This window comes from Battus philenor, unplaced genomic scaffold (assembly GCF_028537555.1).
Source record: "Battus philenor isolate CCGP_79_NKW_IND1 unplaced genomic scaffold, ilBatPhil1.0.hap1 SCAF_23, whole genome shotgun sequence".
NCBI classification, from domain to species: Eukaryota; Metazoa; Arthropoda; class Insecta; order Lepidoptera; family Papilionidae; genus Battus; species Battus philenor.
Window position 1 is genome coordinate 12,156,163 of NW_027181686.1, and position 20,867 is coordinate 12,177,029.

At 35.7% G+C, this 20,867-nt stretch overlaps 1 protein-coding gene across 1 annotated transcript; it reads right to left on the reverse strand.

The window, feature by feature from the left end:
- Positions 1 to 488: 488 nt before the first annotated feature.
- Mer (ezrin/radixin/moesin family protein merlin) lies at positions 489 to 20,452 on the reverse strand. The gene is made up of 13 exons (XM_068767713.1): positions 20,170 to 20,452; positions 16,262 to 16,391; positions 15,548 to 15,753; positions 14,033 to 14,157; positions 12,001 to 12,103; positions 9,824 to 10,030; positions 8,439 to 8,543; positions 6,564 to 6,695; positions 5,788 to 5,934; positions 4,702 to 4,890; positions 3,123 to 3,382; positions 2,306 to 2,523; positions 489 to 864 (listed from the first exon to the last, which is right to left on the reverse strand). The coding sequence occupies exons 1-12, from the start codon at positions 20,254 to 20,256 to the stop codon at positions 2,313 to 2,315; spliced, it is 1,902 nt and encodes a 633-aa protein (XP_068623814.1). The 5' UTR covers positions 20,257 to 20,452; the 3' UTR covers positions 489 to 864; positions 2,306 to 2,312.
- Between the last annotated feature and the right edge of the window lie 415 nt (positions 20,453 to 20,867).

The window sequence follows — 20,867 nt, forward strand, 5'->3', positions numbered from 1 at the left end:
AGCGGATAGGCAGGTTGAAATGGCAGAACATCCACAAGAACGACCCTAGATGCATGACGCTTCCAGTCGATGTTATTGGAAATCTATGGAGCTGATCATGTCCAACAGTGGGTGTCCCACGTCTAAAATGACGACGACGTGATGTGTTGTAAAGTGGTAACTTTTCCTACGTAAAACATATGTAAAAAAAAAATTATGACAAAAAATATATTTTAGACGGACATACGAATATATTATTTAGGAACACAATTATTGTCGATTCATAACATCGTTTCACGACGATATATTGTCTGTGGCAAAATCATTTTGTTTCTAGAATATATATATAACATAAATATATTTTGTGCGATACATTTCATCCGATTATATATTATCTATTGCATATATATTTAATTACATATTTTAGCATATATATCTTACGACTCAATTTTAGCGTATATATATATATAAAAATTTAAATCATTAAAAATGGTATATATGTGTAAATATAAAAAAATTAAATGTGAGGGTAGAATTGAATTTGATCTATATGTATACATTTTATATGGCCTTGTCATTGGATTAGACTGGATTAAAACGAATCTAAATAAAATCACCTCGTCTTTGCTTATAATTTAAACAAGGCTTTGTCACATTCAATAAAGAATTTGGATTATTTAAAAGTACCGTACATTTCATATGGAGATACTGATGTACATACACGACATATATAAAACTTATTTAAGATATACATGGATAAATAATTAATCCATGTGTCTTAAATTAAACTTAATTCTTACTATAATCCTTGTACATTTGTCTAACTACATTTTCATACGTACAGATGGCGCTCGAAACGGTCACAAGCAGTCATTTTCAAACTACCTGCAAAAAAAAAAATTCATATTAGAGTACAATACCCGGCAGTAAATATTGCACATCGACCTTTGGAAAGAGGCAATCGGCTAATTTCGGCTTCGTAGGGCGTTATCTCTCTCTCTCTCACACACACACACACACACACACACACACACACATACGTGTGTGTGTTTAATTTATGTGCATAAACGATAGGAAACTTTGCAATGTTTGTACAGGATGTGGGATAAAAGACACTTTGATAGTGTTCCAAAAATTTTATTCATCTTTCAGATATTCGCAAAATTCCCCCCTTACCCCTGTTAAAGGCTTCCAAAAAGTATTTCTCTTATCGCGATTTAAATTAGTTTCAGAAATTTCGTTCCCTTTCTACGAATCGACCAATTGGCGAACGGTTTACATCGAAACTTTTCGAACATTTTTCATACAAATGGACGCTTTAAATGACAATAGACCGTAACACTTTACACTTAAGGTCTAATGTCGTCTGTAACTGTATAATACTATTAAAGCATTGTGTTTACAATTACAAAATTAGTTTACATTTATTTAATTTACAAAAGTCCGTATCTACAAAACCGTAATACGACCAATATTGATGTATGGCTGTGAAGCTTGGACGCTAACTTTGAAAGAAAAACAAAAACTGCTAGTGACGGAACGCAAAATCATGCGGAAGATCTTGGGACCAGCGAGAAATCAAGACGGATCTTGGAGGCTCCGAAAGAATGCGCAAATTGAGACTTTAGTAGCACAGCCAAATATCATTGGCGAATATAAAGCTCATCGAATCCGCTGGCTTGGTCACTTGGAGCGAATGGGATTGGATCGGAGCGTGAAGGTAGCGTACCTGGAAAAACCGAGGAGTCGAAGACCAGTGGGCGGACCCAGGTATCGCTAGAGCGATCGCGTTGAGGCAGACTTGCGCGAATTGAATGTCATCCAATGGCAGACGATGGCGCAAGATAGAGGAAAGTGGAAGTCTCTCGCTTCGGAGGCCAAGAACCACTTTGGGTCACTGAGCCAGCGGAGTAAGTAAGTAAATTTACAATTATATATACATACTAGCTGATCCCGCAAACGTTGTTTTGCAAAAAAAAATTGATATTTTAATTTACAAATAAAAAATAAGGGTTGATCGTAGAGGGGTGAAATTTTAGGGTTGTATGTATTTTTGTATGTTGTATCATAAAAAAATAAAAACAAAAAATTTCGTTAAAATTTTTTTTTTTTTTAAGTGTGAACAACCTTTATCACTTAGGGGTATGAAAAATAGATAGTAGCCGATTCTCAGACCTACTGAATACGCATATTAAATTTGGTCAAAATCAGTCAAGCCGTTTCAGAGGAGTTCAAGTTCGAACACCGTGACACGAGAATTTTATATATTAGATAATATGTATATGTAGCATATGTTCGTAAAAGGTGTAAATAAATAAGTAATTACTTTAAGGTCAAAGTTGCTCGTAGAAAGCGACGCGAGTGTTGGCGGAGCCCTGTCGCAGTCGTCGCAGGGTCGCATACTTGTCGTCGCCGTGTCGGGCGGCGGCGTCGTGAGCGTCCCGCAGCCGGTCCGGAGTACCCTCAACTCGCAGCACCGAGAACTCGCAGCGCAACGACTCCAGCTGCCGCTGCAGGTGTTGGGACTTCGCCAGGTACTCCACCCTGCAATACGTTACACCTCCAGTACAATCTACTACCCCCTTGGATCTACAGCGTCAGTTTTCTGGATCGAAGTAACATCAGTTAGAGCAGTTCCATACGCCTTCTTATTCCTATCATCCTAAATATTGTATACAGGATGATATATTACAAATGTTAAATTATTTATAAAAAGCTTAGAGACATATTTCAATCAACCTATATAATGATCACTCTAAAATACGAAATACGTTACAATTTTTTTTCTTAACATAACAGGAAATTTTATTTCGTAATCATATTTCCTCACTCTCGACCCTTACAATTTCTCTTTCTCTATCTTCTTTCATATTTCACATTATCTCACATTCTCTTTTCATTTATTCACAATCCTTTCACACATTGTCTCTCTTCCTTCGCTATAATTTTTGAAATCACTTTTTAATATTTACAACTCCTAAAACTCCTACTTCCTCTTGTCACTCTAGAAGTAGGAGTTTCAGGTATATGATAGAAATACAGCTGTTAGAATTCTATCGAAGTCAATTTTTGGTTAAACTAACAAACTGCTTCTGGGGATATCCAACTTTACTCTACTTTTTCTTTGTAAGGTCTCAACGTACCTCTCTTTCTCAATCTCCAACGAGAGCCTATGTATATGAGGGTCGGAGTCATCAGGGACGAGTTGGTAAGAGTTGAGCTCCGTCTCCGGTGCGCCGTTGTGTACAACGCCCGAGCCGCAGACGCTGACAGCGCTGAGGCCGCAGCTGTCGCCCACGCCCACGCCCACGCCTGTCACGCCCACATCCACGTCGACTCTCGACTCGCCAAGCTCCGCTGGCAGCGAGCACGTGGAGGGAAACAAACTGGTGGTTGTTGAACACTGGAAGGACAAATATATTTTTATACTACTATTGTGTGATTGTACTATTTTGTCGATAGATGGCGTTCGTATCGTAATTTACGTTTTTTTTTTACTTTTATATATATAGTCCAATTTTCGGGCCTCTTGTTCAGGTCCCTGTCATGATTGGGACGGGAATTTTCAATATGTCAACCGCTGGAATATTTTCAGATCTCTACAAAGGGGCAGATTTATCGCTAAACCCACTAAGAACCAATATCACAGAAAAATTAATTTGATTTTTTTTTAATGTTGATTAGCTTTGAACGACATAAGATTATACGAAATAACATATTGACAACGGTATCCTTCAACTTAAAATACATCACCGAGTTCAAAATATATCTTGGTTGATCTGAGAAGAATAAGGAACCACTAAGTCATAAGATTATATAAGAAAAGAACCAATATTTAGCCACTTCCGCGCATGCAGTGGTAGTCGTGCAACAAAGTGCACCGCCCGCCAGCTCGCTGATAAATGCTAATTACACAACCGCCACCGTCAAATCACTCAACACGTGTTTTACCCCTCCACGGGGCATCTTCAGGAGTTATGTTACACCGATTAGCGGTGTTAGGTAACGTCTGATTCTATTAAATATATAAGATACATGAAAGAGGAAGTTCAATCTGATTGTAGTTAGTATCAAAAGGCTTTTCAAGAATTTTCATGAGGTACATATACACTGTAAATCTCAAATATTGACCACGTTGACCTTCAATCTTATTATTTTCAGCCGATGGGCGCCTACTGCAAGCATGGGACTATCCCCAAAAATATTCACGATGACCAGAGTCTGGCTGACTATATAGTTGGTCCACCTAATGCAGTGATTCCCAAAGTGGTCTATATCGACCCCTAGGGGTCTATGACAACCTAGGGGTCTAAGTCAGCGAAAAAAAATTTAGAGGTCCATGAAATGAAAATAGGGGTCCACGATAGTGGATCTCAACACATACACTGATAGTACCTATTTACTTACATCATACTATTTTACATGACAGATACAAAATTTCATTTTGAGTAGTTTTAATTTAAATTCGATTAATAAATGTATAAATTAGCATGTGTTTTTACTTTAAGTTTTTAACACTAAACTTCACTACAATTAGAAATTTACAGGAAATCAATATCAGGTAAGTAGGGGGTCTACCCAACACGGAAAAACATGGCAAGGGGTCTATGACACAAAAAAGTTTGGGGACCTCTGACCTAGTGGTATACCTACAAACGCCACATCCACCATGTTTAAATTAAGTTACAATTCAAATATTTTCACCACAAACTCATCACCCACCGGTGGCAGTGAGCCGGTGGATGAGCTGCTGAGGAAGTTGATCAGTTTCTCTTTGGCCTGCTTCTCCGCTACTCTGGCTGCGAGGAGTTCCGCCTTCAGTCGCTCGGCCTCCGCCGCGCGTTTCTCCGACTCTTCCACCAGGCGCGCCGTCAGAAACTCAGCTTCGCGTGTCTTACGCTCCAGGTGCACCTGATTTCACAATAATATGATTAATTTTTAAACACAAAAGTCAGGGTTATGTGGGATTCCTGTTCACTAAAATCTGGAAATTTATGGTCTATGGTCATCTCATGTATCTTTGTGGGGGTGCCGGACCTCATATGGAACTTCTGCACAGAGGAATGCAAAACCATAGCGGTAGTTCTATATTTACGTCGTGCGAAAGAGACAGCGCTCTACAATATTTCTCGCCTCGTGATTGGTTTAACAATTTCGTGTTATTCTATTCGTTAATTAATTTTTTCATAGTTTTAGGGTTTCAAGGACTTCTACTTTAGACTTAGTGTTGTCATATCTCCAAGACCTTAGGAGGAATCTCATCTCTGAAATGATGATTATGAAGTTACTATAATGATATGATTATGTTACTATTTAAAAAAAAAACGAAACAAATGTTCCAAACGAATCCTAATCTAAGAGCTTTAAATGACTTTTTGAAGCCTACCATAACTTAATATGTTATTTATTAACTTAATTTAACTTACTATATACCAATATTACTAAATAACAGTCAAATAGAATAACTAATATATAAAAAAGATTGTTTTAACACCGAAAAAGAAGTTTGAGATGTGTCTACATGTATATCTTTGATTGGAATTAAAAAGAAGCCAAAATTAATTTCTTAGATAAATCCTGTGCTACAATAAATTTAAGAAGAAATCTTAAGTTATTAAAAATGTATTTTCATACTCTTATCGGCACGAGGTAACCTATAAAGCAATAGAAAAGGTTCTATTAATGAAGCCTATATCTAGCAGTGGACATCATCTGGATTAAATGATAATTATGATATATGTTATCATATATATATATATATTAAAAATAAAATTACACCCACTTTTGTTAATTAACAAAAATAATCACCTTCTCTTCTTCAGTCTTTATTGCAGATAGCCGAAGCCGCGCGTTCTCCCTCTCCACATCGGCCGCTTTCTGCGCGAGCAGCGAAGCCTCTTCCTCTGCGACCCTCCCCTTCTCCGCTAACAACTCCGCAGTCTCCTCCGAGCGACGCTGAAGTCAATTCATACACTCAATGTAATATTCTCATAGTTGGGAAACAATATTCCTCTAAAACAGGTTTTTGATCACTATCAAATACAATAATAAAACTTACTAAATATCACAACACAATATTCCTGTTGATTGAAACAAGCTTCTACTTAACACTGTATTTGATGGTAATCAAATATGATCAAAAAACTTAATAAGAGTATCAACACAATATTTACTCTGTTAAGCAACAAACTTTCAATCAAACAAGTTTTTGATGGTCATCAAATACAATCAAAAATACTCATTAAAGGTTATATCTCAAAATTCCTTCTGTTGACCAAAAAACTACTCATCAAAAAGTTTTTGATCATAATCAAAAACAATCAAAAAAACTTTCTGAAGATATACATACAGAGGGAAACGAAATATATAACCAATATAAATAAAGAATATTTTTATTTTTGATTTACAATACAACCTGTTAGAACAGGCTTGCATGCAGCGTCTTTTGAAGATTTTAAGGTGGTCTCTCCACCTTTGGGTGTACGTCCAACGCTGGGCTTACCGTTCCGTGGTCTTCATTCCAGAACCTTTAGAACTTAACGGCAGTTTAGCTTGGTTTATCAATGATAGCAAAAGTTATATACCAGCGCTTCATTGGCAAGTCGTATCTCCTCTTGATACTGCAGCAGTCTCTGTTCCATGGCGGTTCTCTCCCTCTCCGCCGCCTCCCGGAGCTGCTTCTCCCTTGCGAGCTTATTACGTTCGATTTGCCGTCTCTGCAAAATCAAATACGTTAGGTAAAGTATTCATTTTAGTTCTAACATTATACACTAACCTTTAATATAATTTTATCAGACTATAATTACCAAAATAATTTAAGAAAAATATATCTTTTATTTGTTATTCAACAAAATGAATTACTGTACCCGGCGATAAATATTGCACATCGATCTTTGGAAAGAGACAATCGGCTAATTTCAGCTTCGTAGTGCGTTATCTCTGTCGCACGAAATACAACGTCACACAGGTAGTGTGGGACAGAGATAGTGCTCTACGGTTTTCACATGCCCGCCTACAACAGACACCAGCTAGATCTTCGCATCAGGTAGCCGCTCTGTGGTCCAGGATCCCTTGATATGCCTGGCCGGGTCAGTTGACACACTTGGACTCGGACTACTAGCGTTAATGGAACTACACCAATACCTCACTTTGCGTCGTGGTTACGTTCCAAAAAAAACACGAAACAAATTGAAACGCCGCAAAGTGAATTAAGATTTTCTATAGCAATCCATGTAAAGATCGAAGATAGGTTCCAGTGTTACGAAAATGATACTTTTTAAAAAGAAATTTGAACAAAGTAAACATTTAAAAAACAAAAATAACATAACTCTGCCAATATATAACCTGGAATAATATTTACCTTTTATGTAATCAGAAACAACACGTAAAAATTTATATACATTTACTATTCTCTTTTAAAAAAGCGTAACACACTACGTAATTAAAACTGAACTCTTAAAATTAGCAAAACAAATTGAAAATAAAACTGTATTCAAAACGCAATTTTTAGTTAGAAACGGAATCCCCGAGTTTTGATGGCATGGCGCAATTAGAAAACAAGTGTTGCCATCTTTTACAAAAAAAAAAATTAAAGACTCGAACCCAAAACAACGCAACCTCGAAAATCTAACGACGCACAGTGAAAATTAGTACTAATTAAGCAGCGACGCAACTTCGAAAAAAAACGTAAAACGAAACGACGCAAAGCGAGGTATCGGTGTATTACTATAATTGTAATAATATAATAATGTGATAGGCCTCCATTAGCAGGACTTATGACATAAGATCATAGGAAGTAACTATGATACGGGCAGTGGAAGACCAGTCATCTTGGATCTTTCGTTTCTTCTTGACCACACTCACACTGTTGCCCAAGTAACACTTGAAACGCAATCGAGACATCAGGTCGTGGAAAGCACCTAACCTAAGACATATTTTAAGATGGCAAAGCTCAAAAACTTCCGGAAGAGCCTCTGATCATATCACTACATACTACCATTAAACCTGACCCCACGAGAGAGCCTCGACTTGGGTTATTACTCTAGAACAGGGCTTCTTAAACTATGGGTCGCGACCCCAAATGGGGTGGCGTAGCAAAATTCTGGGGTCGAGAGATTTTAATGTCAAATATTTATATATACCATTTTATAACATCACTAGAGTTGGCGGAATTCAGTGGAATTGCAACATCTAGACACACGCATTTGTTGAAGGTTTTATACTAATATAAATACAATTTAATAATTTTTTGTGCAATCTTTAATTATAGATTTTTGTATTTTTAAAAACGAATTCTAAAACTATATATTTTTATTTATATATGTATATTGTTACCTAATAAATAAATCATTAAAAAATGTTAATTTTTTTTTCATACTTGTATGGGGTCGTCAAAAGACTCGCAATCATAAATGGTCGTGAAGGACAAAAGTTTAAGAAGCCTGCTCTAGAAGAATTACCTGTTTCTCTTCTTTGGCTTGTGCCTTCATTTGCTGCACCTCCATAGTGTCAGGTTTCCGCCGACGCATATACAAGTCGTGGTTGCCGATGCACAGGTCCAGGATCTGTAGTCAAATGTTCATCTATTTCTCTCGTTCTTTATCTTTCGCTGAAGCAACATTGGATCACTTCATATTTAACCTCCCCGGGATCCCTACCTGATGTAGCCACATATATATATACAATTAGATATATACATATACTTTTTTGTTGAGTGGAAAAATTTGTGAATTTCTGAACAAATATAAGCCACTCTGCCCACTAAGGGGAGAACGAGGTTACATGGATTTCATTCCCCCTGAACAACAAAAGCTGACCATCTATAGGACCTTCGGAACAGCAGTCCTAATCTCCTAAGACACATACTTCCCAAGACACAACTAGGGAAGAAGCTAGATTTATCGAAAATTTCCCCAGCAAGAACGTGTGCCTTCTCCAGGCACTTTCACTTTGACTCCCCCACCTTTTTATTGTAAAATTTTCTGCCATTATACAGCACAAGCCTTTACACGTGGTGATTTACTTTCATATCATTTTATGTTTGTAAATATAAAAAACTGTTTTTTCATATTTCCTCTTAAATTATACTAGATGGCGCTTGTTAACAAGCCTAATAGACGTGGTACTGATTTACCGACGTTTTGTTCTCTTTAAAACCACCCGTGCGTGTAATATGTGCTCTAAACATAAATATTTATATATCACAAAAAATCTATTTTTGTTTTTCTGGACCTTGAAGACCAGCCTATGTCTGCATATGATTTATTTGAAACCCTGGACTAAAGAGATTAGATACATATTTTCTAGGTTACCAGGGAGAAATCTTCTGGACACAAGATACTCTGCCTCCTGGAGAAAGGACAGAGTTATAAGGGATTCCTATCCACTAAACCGCCTTGATGGTCTTCCCCCGTACCTTTTTGGAGGTGTTGGATCTCATATGATACTTGGAAGTGCCTCTTAGTATTGTGCCAAGACACATTCCAGGTGGAAGCTAATCCTACCACGTCATCCACACTGTACGGCAGCAATACACCACTTTGCGTTGCTGCTCTTATAGAAGTAGACAAAGCCTCGCAGTCGCCTTTTAAGACAAGCAGATATTACCTTAGCTCTATTCCAATGAATACTGACCAGTGGGTAGATTAACTAGATACAAATCTAACACTGTTCTCATGAGGAACATTGAGTTATTTGATGAAGACTTCTAATGTCCTATAAAAATATGTGGTTCTATAACTGTGCCCTGGCGTATCCTGGAGAAAGATCAATGTTCCTCGATATCTTTGTCAAGAAATATCATGTGTTACCAATCTCCAAGGATACTGCTCCAGCTACCACTCACCAGTTTGTTCATCCCTTTAGGAGAGAAGAAGATGAAATTGGTGACGCTCTTGTCCACGAACTTGATGACGAACTTCTTGTCGTCGAAGGATATGTGCTTTATCTCCGACCAGGGAAAGGTGGTCTTTGGTGTCAACTTGTTGTCCTTCTCGTATATGTTCAGACCCAGTGCAGTTACACCTAGATAAAGGTCCGTCTCCTTTTTATTCTGAAAGAGATTGATATACAAGGTCGATTAATTTTATTCTATCAATAATCAATGGAAGTAACTAAAAGCCCAGTGGAATACAAGTTGGCAACCTTTCTGAAAAAATTTTATATTACCCCCCCCCCCCCCGTTCCCTTTTGGAGTGTGGGCCCCATGATGGGAAACACTATCCTAAACTCACCCACAACATGGATAAATAAACTTTTTTTTATATTAAACCATCTCCCTCCCTCCCTTAACAATTTAACTGTCCCCTTGTGGAGCGTGGGCCCCATGATGGGAAATACTATCCTATACTCACCCACAACATGTAAAGATAAACGTTTTTATATTAAACCACCTCCCCCCTCCCTTAACAATTTAACTGTTCCCTTGTGGAGCGTGGGCCTCATGATGGGAAACACTATCCTAGACTCACCCGCATCATGGAACTTTGTTAGGATTTCGAAAGACCCTGGATGCAGACCGCTTTCAACTACACCAATACCTCACTTTGCGTCGTGTTTACGTTCCAAAAAAAAAAAAACGACGCAAATTGAAACGCCGCAAAGTGAATTAAGATTTTCTATAGCAAACCATGTAAAAATCGAAGATAGGTTCCGGGGTCACGAAAATACTACTATTTAAAAGAAAATTGAACTAAGTAAACATTTAAAAAACAAAAATAATATAGCTCTGCCAATAAATAAACTGGAAAAATATATATCTTTTTTGTAACCAGAAACAACACGTAAAAAATTATATAAATTTATTATTCTCTTTTAAAAAAAGCACAACACACTACGTAATAGAAACTGAACTCTTAAAATTAGCAAAACAAAGTGAAAATAAAACTGTATTAAAATTGCGTTGATTTTTAGTTATAAAGGGAATCCCCGAGTTTTGATGGCATGGCGCTATTAGAAACAAAAGTGTTGCCATCTTTTAGAAAAAAAAATAAATACAAAAAAAATTAAAGACTCGAACCCAAAACAACGCAACCTCGAAAATCTAACGACGCACAGTGAAAAATAGCACTAATTAAGCAGCGACGCAACTTCGAAAAAAAAAACGCAAAACGAAACGACGCAAAGCGAGGTATTGGTGTAGTTGTTTTGGACATCTATAGTAGAATGGAAGGAACGACGGCTTCAGTGACGAGGATATTTTTCCCGGACGCCAATTCAGTCTACCGCGTGCTCCGCAGTGTCGAGATGGATATGGTCTTGGCCCAGCTCTTCACGGGTCACCGGGGGTTCTCTGACTACCTTCACAGGTTCAAGCTCAAGGAGGACCCCTCGTGCTTCTGTGAACCGGGTGTGGGCCAGACCGTGGTCCACTGTCCGGCGTTCAGAAGACTGCGCGCAGATTCCGAATGCCGGATGGGCAAAAAGATAGAGGAAAGGAGTATCTCGGCCATCATACAAGACGAAGGGGAGAGAGAATGCTTCCTCAGCTACTGCAGGAAAGTGGTGACAAATGCAATAGGTAAAAATAAAACAAACACTAAAATATAGAAATAAAAGAAATATAGTAGTACCAAATATGTTGCAAGAAACAGAATAATATAAAATGATAATTATAAAGAAAATACGTGTTAAATATTTGAACAAAAAATGTAATGTTGCAAAATAAAATAGTAAGGAAACCTAGAATGTAGTGGTTGAGGATGGATGTATGGCTAATGGAATGAAAGAGAAAGACTGCGAAAATTGTAGAATGAAACAGTACGACAGATAAGATGATATATGAAAGAGAAGAATGATAATAATAAAAATATGAATAAATTACTAGAAATAAAAAGTCCCTGTCCCACACGAGATAGGGGAACGAGAGGTCCCCAACAGCGGAGACAATTAAAAAAAAAATCTATAGTAGATGTCTGTATCCAGTTGTGAACATCCTTCAGGTTAAATAATAAATAGATATATATTACATCATAGTATAAATAAATAATTATGCAAAATCCATCAAAATGGAGATGTACTCACATTTATGGCAAAATAGTTAACACCGTACATGTCCAAATCCTGTGCAATCTTCAGGTACTCCATTTCTGCTTCATCACGAGACATTCCCTTGTGGTCGGCATACCTTAAAAGTATATATACTATTAATGATTGAAGAGTTGCGGGAGTTTCTTCTGTATACTCTTCTTACAGAGTTAAAGCGAATAGGTAATGTTAGGTTCAAATTGTAGGTCGCAGATTCGATCCTCAGGATATAATTTTATATAATTGACGCTGTGCATTAATTACATAGGATTACCATAAACAAGTTTCCTTAAGGATGGACAGTAGCATCCTTTACATACCATAATACTACACTTCAATTGCCAACCCATCTGCCAAGCGATTATAAAATATCCTCCCAAAGATATCTTTGAGGAGACCTATCCCCTGCAGTATGCTTCAACTCAAAAGAAAAAGGATCAATTATACCAAAGTTGGAACCTCAACTCACGGTCTTGCATGTTCAAGGTATACCTGGAAGAGAAGATAGCTGCTGCTCTATTCTAGTACAAGGTGGTATCATCCTAGGGCTACCCACTTCGATTCACCAGTGGGAGATTGTCAGCGGGTCTAATGGAATTTGCTTGAGAATTTGAAAACCTAACCCCAAAGACCTAAGGGTACAGTGTCACTTGGTCATGGAAGCCGGTCCGTTGAGTCATGAAAAGACAAGGGTTACCCTGGAGAGTAAATACTAAACTTGATTCAAGTGTCAGTCCAAATCCAGGCTCTCTTTTAGGCCCTTGCCATAAATCATCATACTAGGAGACTCAATAGAATCTAAATTGAAAGACTATGAGACGATGACAAAGTGTAATTTTAATGCCTCTAGAAGATAGATCAAAACCAAAAAAATTTAGCGCTTTGGCCAATTTTTACCTGCTAAAACTGTTAATGCCTATTTACGAACAGCGTTAAGCAAAAAACTCTAAATTATTTCTTCTTTTATATTTTAGATTGGCTCCCCTTTTTTGAGGACGTCTCGTATCACTACCATGTGTCGAGTATGTTACAACTCAGGTAAATATATTCTTTATTTAACTTTTTACTTTCATCCTTCAGTCTCTATCTTTTCTTCACATTCAAATCTTCTACCATGCATTACCATCATTTCTTCATCTTCGTTCCTGGACTACAGATTAATCAGCAAGAAAAGGACCAATATTTAGCCACTTCCGCACATGCAGTGGTAGTCGTGCAATGAAATGCACCGCCCGCCAGCCCGCTGATAAATGCGTATGCGGCAAACAATGCGAATCACACAACCGCCACCACCAAATTACTCAACACGTGTTTCACCCCTCCACGGGGCATCCTCAGGAGTCATGTTACACCGATTAGTGCCAAACACAGAGTGAGCCAGAGGGAAACTAGATTCCCTGTGGGAGTGTAGGTGCCTCACTCTCATTTCATTGCACGACTACCACTGCATGTGTGGAAGTGGCTAAATATTGGTCCTTTTCTTGCTTAGGATGGACTTCCGCGAAATGAAAACGCCTGATTCCATTAAATACAGATTAATCAGTTTTGACTCAATTTTTTTTTTAGTTTTATACAATTATAACTACCTGTATTTTAGTTGCTAGTTTAAATGTTAGTATAATAATTCTTTGTAATATGTGTATGATATCGAAAGATGGTATGTCTATTCAGACCTTCTTCTCTTGGTCTTGTTGGCAATCTCAGTCAATCGATCAACCTAGGAGAGAACCATGCCCTGGTTTTCTTTATGATATCAAATCAGGAATGAAAAGATCCACAACAGAAAATAACCGACATAGCTCAGCTAATTGGCACAAGGTTTCCGGGACCTTAATGTCCTGGACCATTGATCAGGTGGACAGATGACCTTGTTAAGGTAAAACACTGTACGCAGGCCACTTCCAACCAGATCTAGTTATAAAAACTACAGAAAAAACAGCCCAACAGTGGACATTCTATGGCTTAAATTATGGCAATGATAACATAGTATAGTTAAAGTGTAATATCAGAATTATTTGATCATAATTACCATATCTTTATGCGGTCTTCCCACATCTCCGGAGTCATCTGGTATTGGTCGATGACCCTCTGAGGCAGCAGGTCCTCGCTGGCAAGCATACCAGGTTTATATGCACTCTCGTCATAGTCTCCATACTGAAGAACATAACAAATATATAAATTTACGGCTTTATAAATAGTAAGTACACATAACAGAACATAATGGTATGTGCACATGTAAAAATATTTATCTGCATCTCAAAATTAATGTCATATGATTTTTTTTATTAAATTCTCACAGTGTCTGTACATATACAGGATGATTGGTTATAGGCGTCAAAGCTAGAGATAAGTATAGCATTTGCTGTCAGTTAATGTATTGGATACCAAATTAAAAAAAATCTATGGTTACCGCACCATTGATTTTTATAAACATTATGGTACAACAGTAAGTAAAAACAATAAGAAAAAATCAAATTAATTATTGTTGTATTTATTCCTTGACTTTGTAGTACATGTTATTGGCTTGTCACATTATAGTAAAAAAACAAACAGGGTGTTTGAAAATAGGTGTATAGTAATTCAAGCTTTTTGTAAACAAATGAGCTATACATTAAACCCTATAAAGCTTTCTCTTCTAACAAATCATCCTGTATATACTGTGCGATTTTTACTACATTCAATAGATGTAAAAAATGCTGCCGAAAATTCTCTAGCTTAGCCTACATACTATTCTTAACTAGAAAATCGAATCAAGTGTTCACTGTGACCAGTTCAAGAAAAAAGGCTTTACAAAGTAATAAAATGTAATAAAAAATCGTTCTAAAAATAACCCTTGGACATCATGATATAATATATAGGTTGATAAATCTATACAAATAAAATATTAAATAAAATTTGACTGACTGTTTGTAATATTAAAATAAATGGTTTTTGCTACATACATATATGGTACAAATGCAAAAATATATATATTTTTTTTAATTTTTTGCTGTCTGTCTGTTTGTTCCAGCTAATCCAGTGTTTCCCAACGAGAGGATCAAGCCCACAGGAGGTAATTTAATTGTTAAGGCTTCCAGGTTAATGGTGGCGTAATAATTAAAAAAAGCTAAAATGAGGCAAAGCCAATAAAAGATTGAAAATACTTGACTAATCTCTAAAATGACTGAACCGATTTTTGCTGACTGGATTTATACTGGCAGGCGTATGTATTAAGGCTACTTTTATTACTACTACTAAATTAACTACTAAAAATTAACTACTCTAAATTATTGAAAAATTCTCAAACAGGAAAAAATTAAATAAACTTTTTTTTCCTTAAATTCCACTCGAAGGAAGTCACAGGCATAGCTAGTAAAAAATATAATTAGTATAAATCCTTTTTTGTTTTTTTTTCCTCCAACAATATTGTAAGATGTAGTTCCTATTATTTTTTTAGTAGCAGCTAAACATATCCATGTGTCATTAACCATATCCATCTGACAATTTTTACCCCCCCCCCCCCCCTTTCTTACTTCTAATACCATAGTAAGCATATATATATTACCTTAGCTTGCACAGCGTAACTTGCCAACAGAACTGAAGCTTCAGGCGGACAATAGATGTCCATACTGAGGATTGCCTGCTTAACTTGAAGGAACAGAAGGTGCTGGGTCACTTCTTGTATCAACTCCTCGGCCACATCCTCTGGGTACAGTTTGCAGAGTAACATGAACGGAGTGCTTGGCATTTGGGAAACGCATTGGTCTTGCACTGAAAATTGATAAAGGCTATATTTTCATACATGTTAGCCCATAAACGACCACTATATGTATAGGACTCCTCCAATGATCGCCATGATGACTAGTCTTCCGCTGAACACATCCAATGACTTCTGGACAAATAGATTATGTTCGAAACGTCCACAGAAGAACCGACATAGCTCATAAATGTTCTTATTTAAAGTGGCAGTTGGCAGGGCACACTGCTCATGCATCCACCAGCTGGTAGACGCGGCGTGGGTCCACTAGGTGGACCAACGGTAACCAGAAAACAACTGACCAAACCAAACAGTCTCGCATATGAGGGTTTCTGAATAGTTAAATGAAATTCGTTCGTTCTTTGTTCTTTGGACCATACATTACCATGTCCAATAATCCTACAAATTGATACATCTCTATTGAATAACCATGATATATACCAATTTTTTCTCTTCAAATTCTTTTGGCTAAAATGAAGGAAGAATCGAAGAAAGTACAATAGAAGAGACTTATGTTTTTACCTCGTTTATCCAACTTCAGCCAACTTATAAAATGCTTTGTATCTTCAAACTGCAGTCCAAAGAACCATGTCTCACGCAGCCCTATGGTCCTACACACCAGGTCAAACAGGTCACGCCCAGTCGCCCGCCACTGTAACAATTGTTATAAACTAATAAGCACAATTATCAAATCAATAATTTTGAAACATGGATTTCTTACTTTGATTTCACTACATGAATATGAATATAAATGTAGTACATATACCAAATTTACATAGATTAAAATGTGTTTTTTACCAGCTAATCGCTGAAACAGTTGGATTGAAGGACCGGAAAGCAATGTCGTTTCTATCCACACATACAGAAAAAAGTTTGATTTGTTACCGCTCCGGCATTGATTTTATATACTGTACCGGTGAATATATTGTTGATTAGAAATAAAAACTTGTTTAAAGTGAAAATTTAACTTAAGAAAGCGATATTATTTTCAGGTACCCCTAATATTTTGATGGGACTTATTCTGGCAGGTCGCAGATGGAATAAGGAGTAACTTAGGTTTTTTTTTTTATTTCAGGAAAATTTGTAACCATAAAAATTTTTTGTAAAATCATCTCATTTTTGTAAAATTCCATCCAGACAAAGTCTAGGGCACAGCTAGTTATAAATATAAACACCATATAATAATTGGTTAACACACAAACTGTATTATCATATTTTCTCTAAAACCCTACTAGATGGCGCTAGTCAATGAGTCTCTTAGACAAAGTTGTACCTTGAATAGTAGCCTACCATCGTCTCAACTGATGTTTATATATATATTTTTTTATGAATTCTTATTTGTATTGCTAGTGTTTTTTTTACAATATTTATTTTTCACTTAAACTAAACGCAGACAGTTGGGAGAGGGTTACCGAATGTTTATATTAAACATCATAAATCGCACATTTTAATATTTACCTACTTGTTTGTGTTGGTGCTCAGATTAACTTATATAATAAATAAACTAAATCAATAATTTCACAATTACCTGAGTTACTCTTATTTATTTTATCATATTACAGAAGGTAGTAGAACCACTTACATTGTATGAATGTGTCTTAATTTTAGATTCTAGAGTCTACACCAGGGGTGAGTAACCTTTTTAATCAAAAGGTCATTTAATTTTTTGCAGGCCACACATAATGTAACACACATAAAACTTGAATTTTAATAAACATTAGAATTTGAAATTTTAATAAAAATCACAAATTTTAATTCAAAATAATAACGAAAAAATGATTATACATGAAAATTTTAATGGGAAATTTGGCATAGTTTCCTCCATAGAAGCAACTATGTATGCAGTTTTCTCATCACACATCACTCAGTTTCGGATTGGCAGTTATCATTAATTAATTGTTTCAATTTAGCATGTACCACTTATTACAACCGGAAACAACAACCGTAAAAACTGTATTGTGTAGTTAAGTTTTGTTTTAATTTATTCTAATATGAATTCAAGGTGTGTTTGGGTTTGGTATAGCATATTGAAAGTGTGGGTATTTATAATATATAATCCCACCACCTCTACTGCATTGTAAATTTTTTCATCACATAACTGTTCCTATGTGATTATGATGAAATGCTATGGAGACTATGACAATCAACTATAAAAAAGCATTTGGCAACTCTCTAATTGAATTTAGAATGCTAAACCCAAATCTCTCCGACATCACTCCCACACAGGCAATACTTGAAGATAAAACCCACATTGAAAATATCAGGCTGTTGAATTTTATCATGGATTTATGTAACATATACCATATGCAATACAAGTCTACATCAACTATCCTAGTTCCATTACAACAAATCAGAATATAATATTCCATAATACATATATTAGGAGTACTGGAAAGTAATGTTGCTTTCCAAAGTTAATTTTACATGACTACATTTTTAACAAGTTTATTTCTGATCAACAATATATTCACTTTCATTATCAATAACCTTTTGCCATCTAGTATACAAATTTTCAATGTCGGAGTGGTAAAAATCAATCGGTTTTTCTGTAAAACATGTCAACAGAAACAACATTACTTTCCAGTCCCCCTAATACAATATAATAAGATCATACATAAAACCAGTTGGAAACTATTGGTCTAGAACAGCTTTTATATGTCATATCCCATCTTAGCCTTCCTAAAATTCTTACACACCCCTATGTGACATGCAAATTTTTTATATTAAAGCAAGGGTTAAACTTGTGTCGTGTCTGCTTTTGAATTGCCCTCCTGTGGGGAATAGGCTACACACACAGAAACATTGTCCTAGACCAGTGGTTCCCAAAGTGGTCTATATCAACCCCTGGGGTCTATGACAACCTGCGAGAGGGCTATGTCAGTGAAATAAATTTGGGGGTCCATGAAATGAAAATGGGGGTCCACAATAGTGGATCTCAACACATACACTGATAGTACCTATTTACATACATCATACTATCTTATAATATCAAAACATTTACATTATTTATTAAAGTACCTATGAAGTAAAAAATTTGTTTATTTAATATTACATATATTTTACATTACAGATACAAAATTTTATTTTGAGTAGTTTTAATTTAAATTCAATTAATAAATGTATATATTAACATGTGTTTTTACTTTAAGTTTTTAACACTAAACTTCACTCCAGTTAGAAATTTACAGGAAATCAATATCAGGTAAGTAGGGGGTCTACCCAACACACAACATGGCAAGGAGTCTACAACACAAAAAAGTTTGGGGAACTCTGTCCTAGACTTTACCCAAAAGATGGATAAATAACTTTGTTAAAGTCTCCAAAGACCCTGGATGCAGACCACTCCCAATTAGTCTGACTGGACTTCTATTGTAGAGGCCTGTATCTCTTAGTGGACATCCTTCAGGTCAAATTATGATGAATAAATGTATATAGTGTTGTAATAAAATGATTAGACAATAAGAATTTTTTTTAATCAAATTGCTTCCATGTGGGGCATGGGCCCCACTTTGCACACACTGATCTAGATCAGAGATTGGGAAAACATAGTTTGTGAGCCACATAAATAAGTTCAGTGTAAATGGTAGCAAAGAGTGAATTTTAATAAGAGTATGACTTGGATATTATTTTTAATTCTTCTAAATGATGCTCAAATCAACATTAAGGATTTTTTGGACAGTATTAGGAGGGTAGTCACATATAAGCTTAATCATAAGAACACCAAATAAACTTTTTTACATAGGTGATTAATGATAATTGTATATTTTTATGACACAACTCTGGTAAAACAGTTTCATAAATTTTATTAAGATATATATTGGCAATTAAATGCTAAAGGCAGAAACTTGTACTAACACCTTGTTGTATAAGTCACCTGTTAACATGTAACTAGATTTTAAGTTTCCTGAATGAAATATATACATATAAAAAAGAATTTTAAAAAAGGTTATATTTTTACATGTATATATATTTAATGTACAGAACCATTACCAAAAAATTAAATTAATAAGTAATTTTATATTACTCTTCAAAACTTCTACAGAAATGTGATTTTCTATAAGTATTAATATTATTTAAATAATATTTTTTTTATTTTCATTTTAATATTATTAAAGATAACACATGTTACAAAATAACTTGGTGGTAACCATTACATATTAAACTATAATAATAACTAAACAATGTATTACTTTTTATCAAGTAAATAAAACAAAAGTCATTTGTAATAAAAGGAAGTCTTTATCTAGGCAATGTTTACGTTACTGATATTGGTCGGTAAATAAACATTGGGCTGAACAAATTACTCATACCATAACCCCGGGCTCGACCCCTGACTCAAGCCCGTCTATTGCGCTAATATGTGCAAGCGTTAGTAAATTATAACAGTAAACACCATGGATATACGTGCGAGTTATTACTACAAAATTTACCTCAAGGTTAAACTCCAATTCAGCGTCTAAAGTACACACTTTCACAGGGAATGACTTGGAAGCCTTCTTTCTTCTAAACGGCGGCATTATTCAATCACATAATTACACATTCGAAAGAAACAGCAAAACACAAGCGATAGGTTATATCAATTGTTCCGACATAGTTTCAGATTTGTGCAACGGTTTATGTTTTACGTAACGCACACCCGGTCAAGGAATGCGTGTAATTTTACATTGCGCACTATTTCCAACCAATATTATTTACAAACACAGCGAACGTCAATGAAACAAGAATGCGAGGCTGTGCGAATAAAAATTAGTCAGAAAACCAATGACGTTTCGTTTCACGTCTTGCAGCAATTGTTTATCTTATAACAGACTATAAAAAATTTTGTTTACATTAATTCATATAAGAAAAAAATATCTCAATGTTTTTATTAATTTATAATACTAATAAAAAGTTATTTTACTTTATACTGCTGCCATAATGAGTTGATACAGCGCCCTTTTAAGTAAAAGACATAGGTGACCTTAACGAACTTCGAGACTTTTAAAAATGTAAAAAAAATGGTTATACAGGGGTATTGTTTAAAAGGTAAACATGTATTTTAATGTATTTTTACGTTTTGAATTTGTAAGCTAGTTTTTTTTGGGTCGACAGTTAAATGTGTACCGTACCCGACGGTAAATATTGCATA

Excerpts from the sequence above, each read along its gene's own strand:
- Mer (XM_068767713.1), bottom strand. The coding sequence starts at position 20,256 with ATGCCGCCGTTTAGAAGAAAGAAGGCTTCCAAGTCATTCCCTGTGAAA. Across the intron at positions 15,754-16,261 it reads GCTGAAGTTGGATAAACGAG|TGCAAGACCAATGCGTTTCC; the intron begins GTAAAAACATAA and ends ATCAATTTTCAG. Across the intron at positions 2,524-3,122 it reads TTGGAGATTGAGAAAGAGAG|GGTGGAGTACCTGGCGAAGT; the intron begins GTACGTTGAGAC and ends AACGTATTGCAG.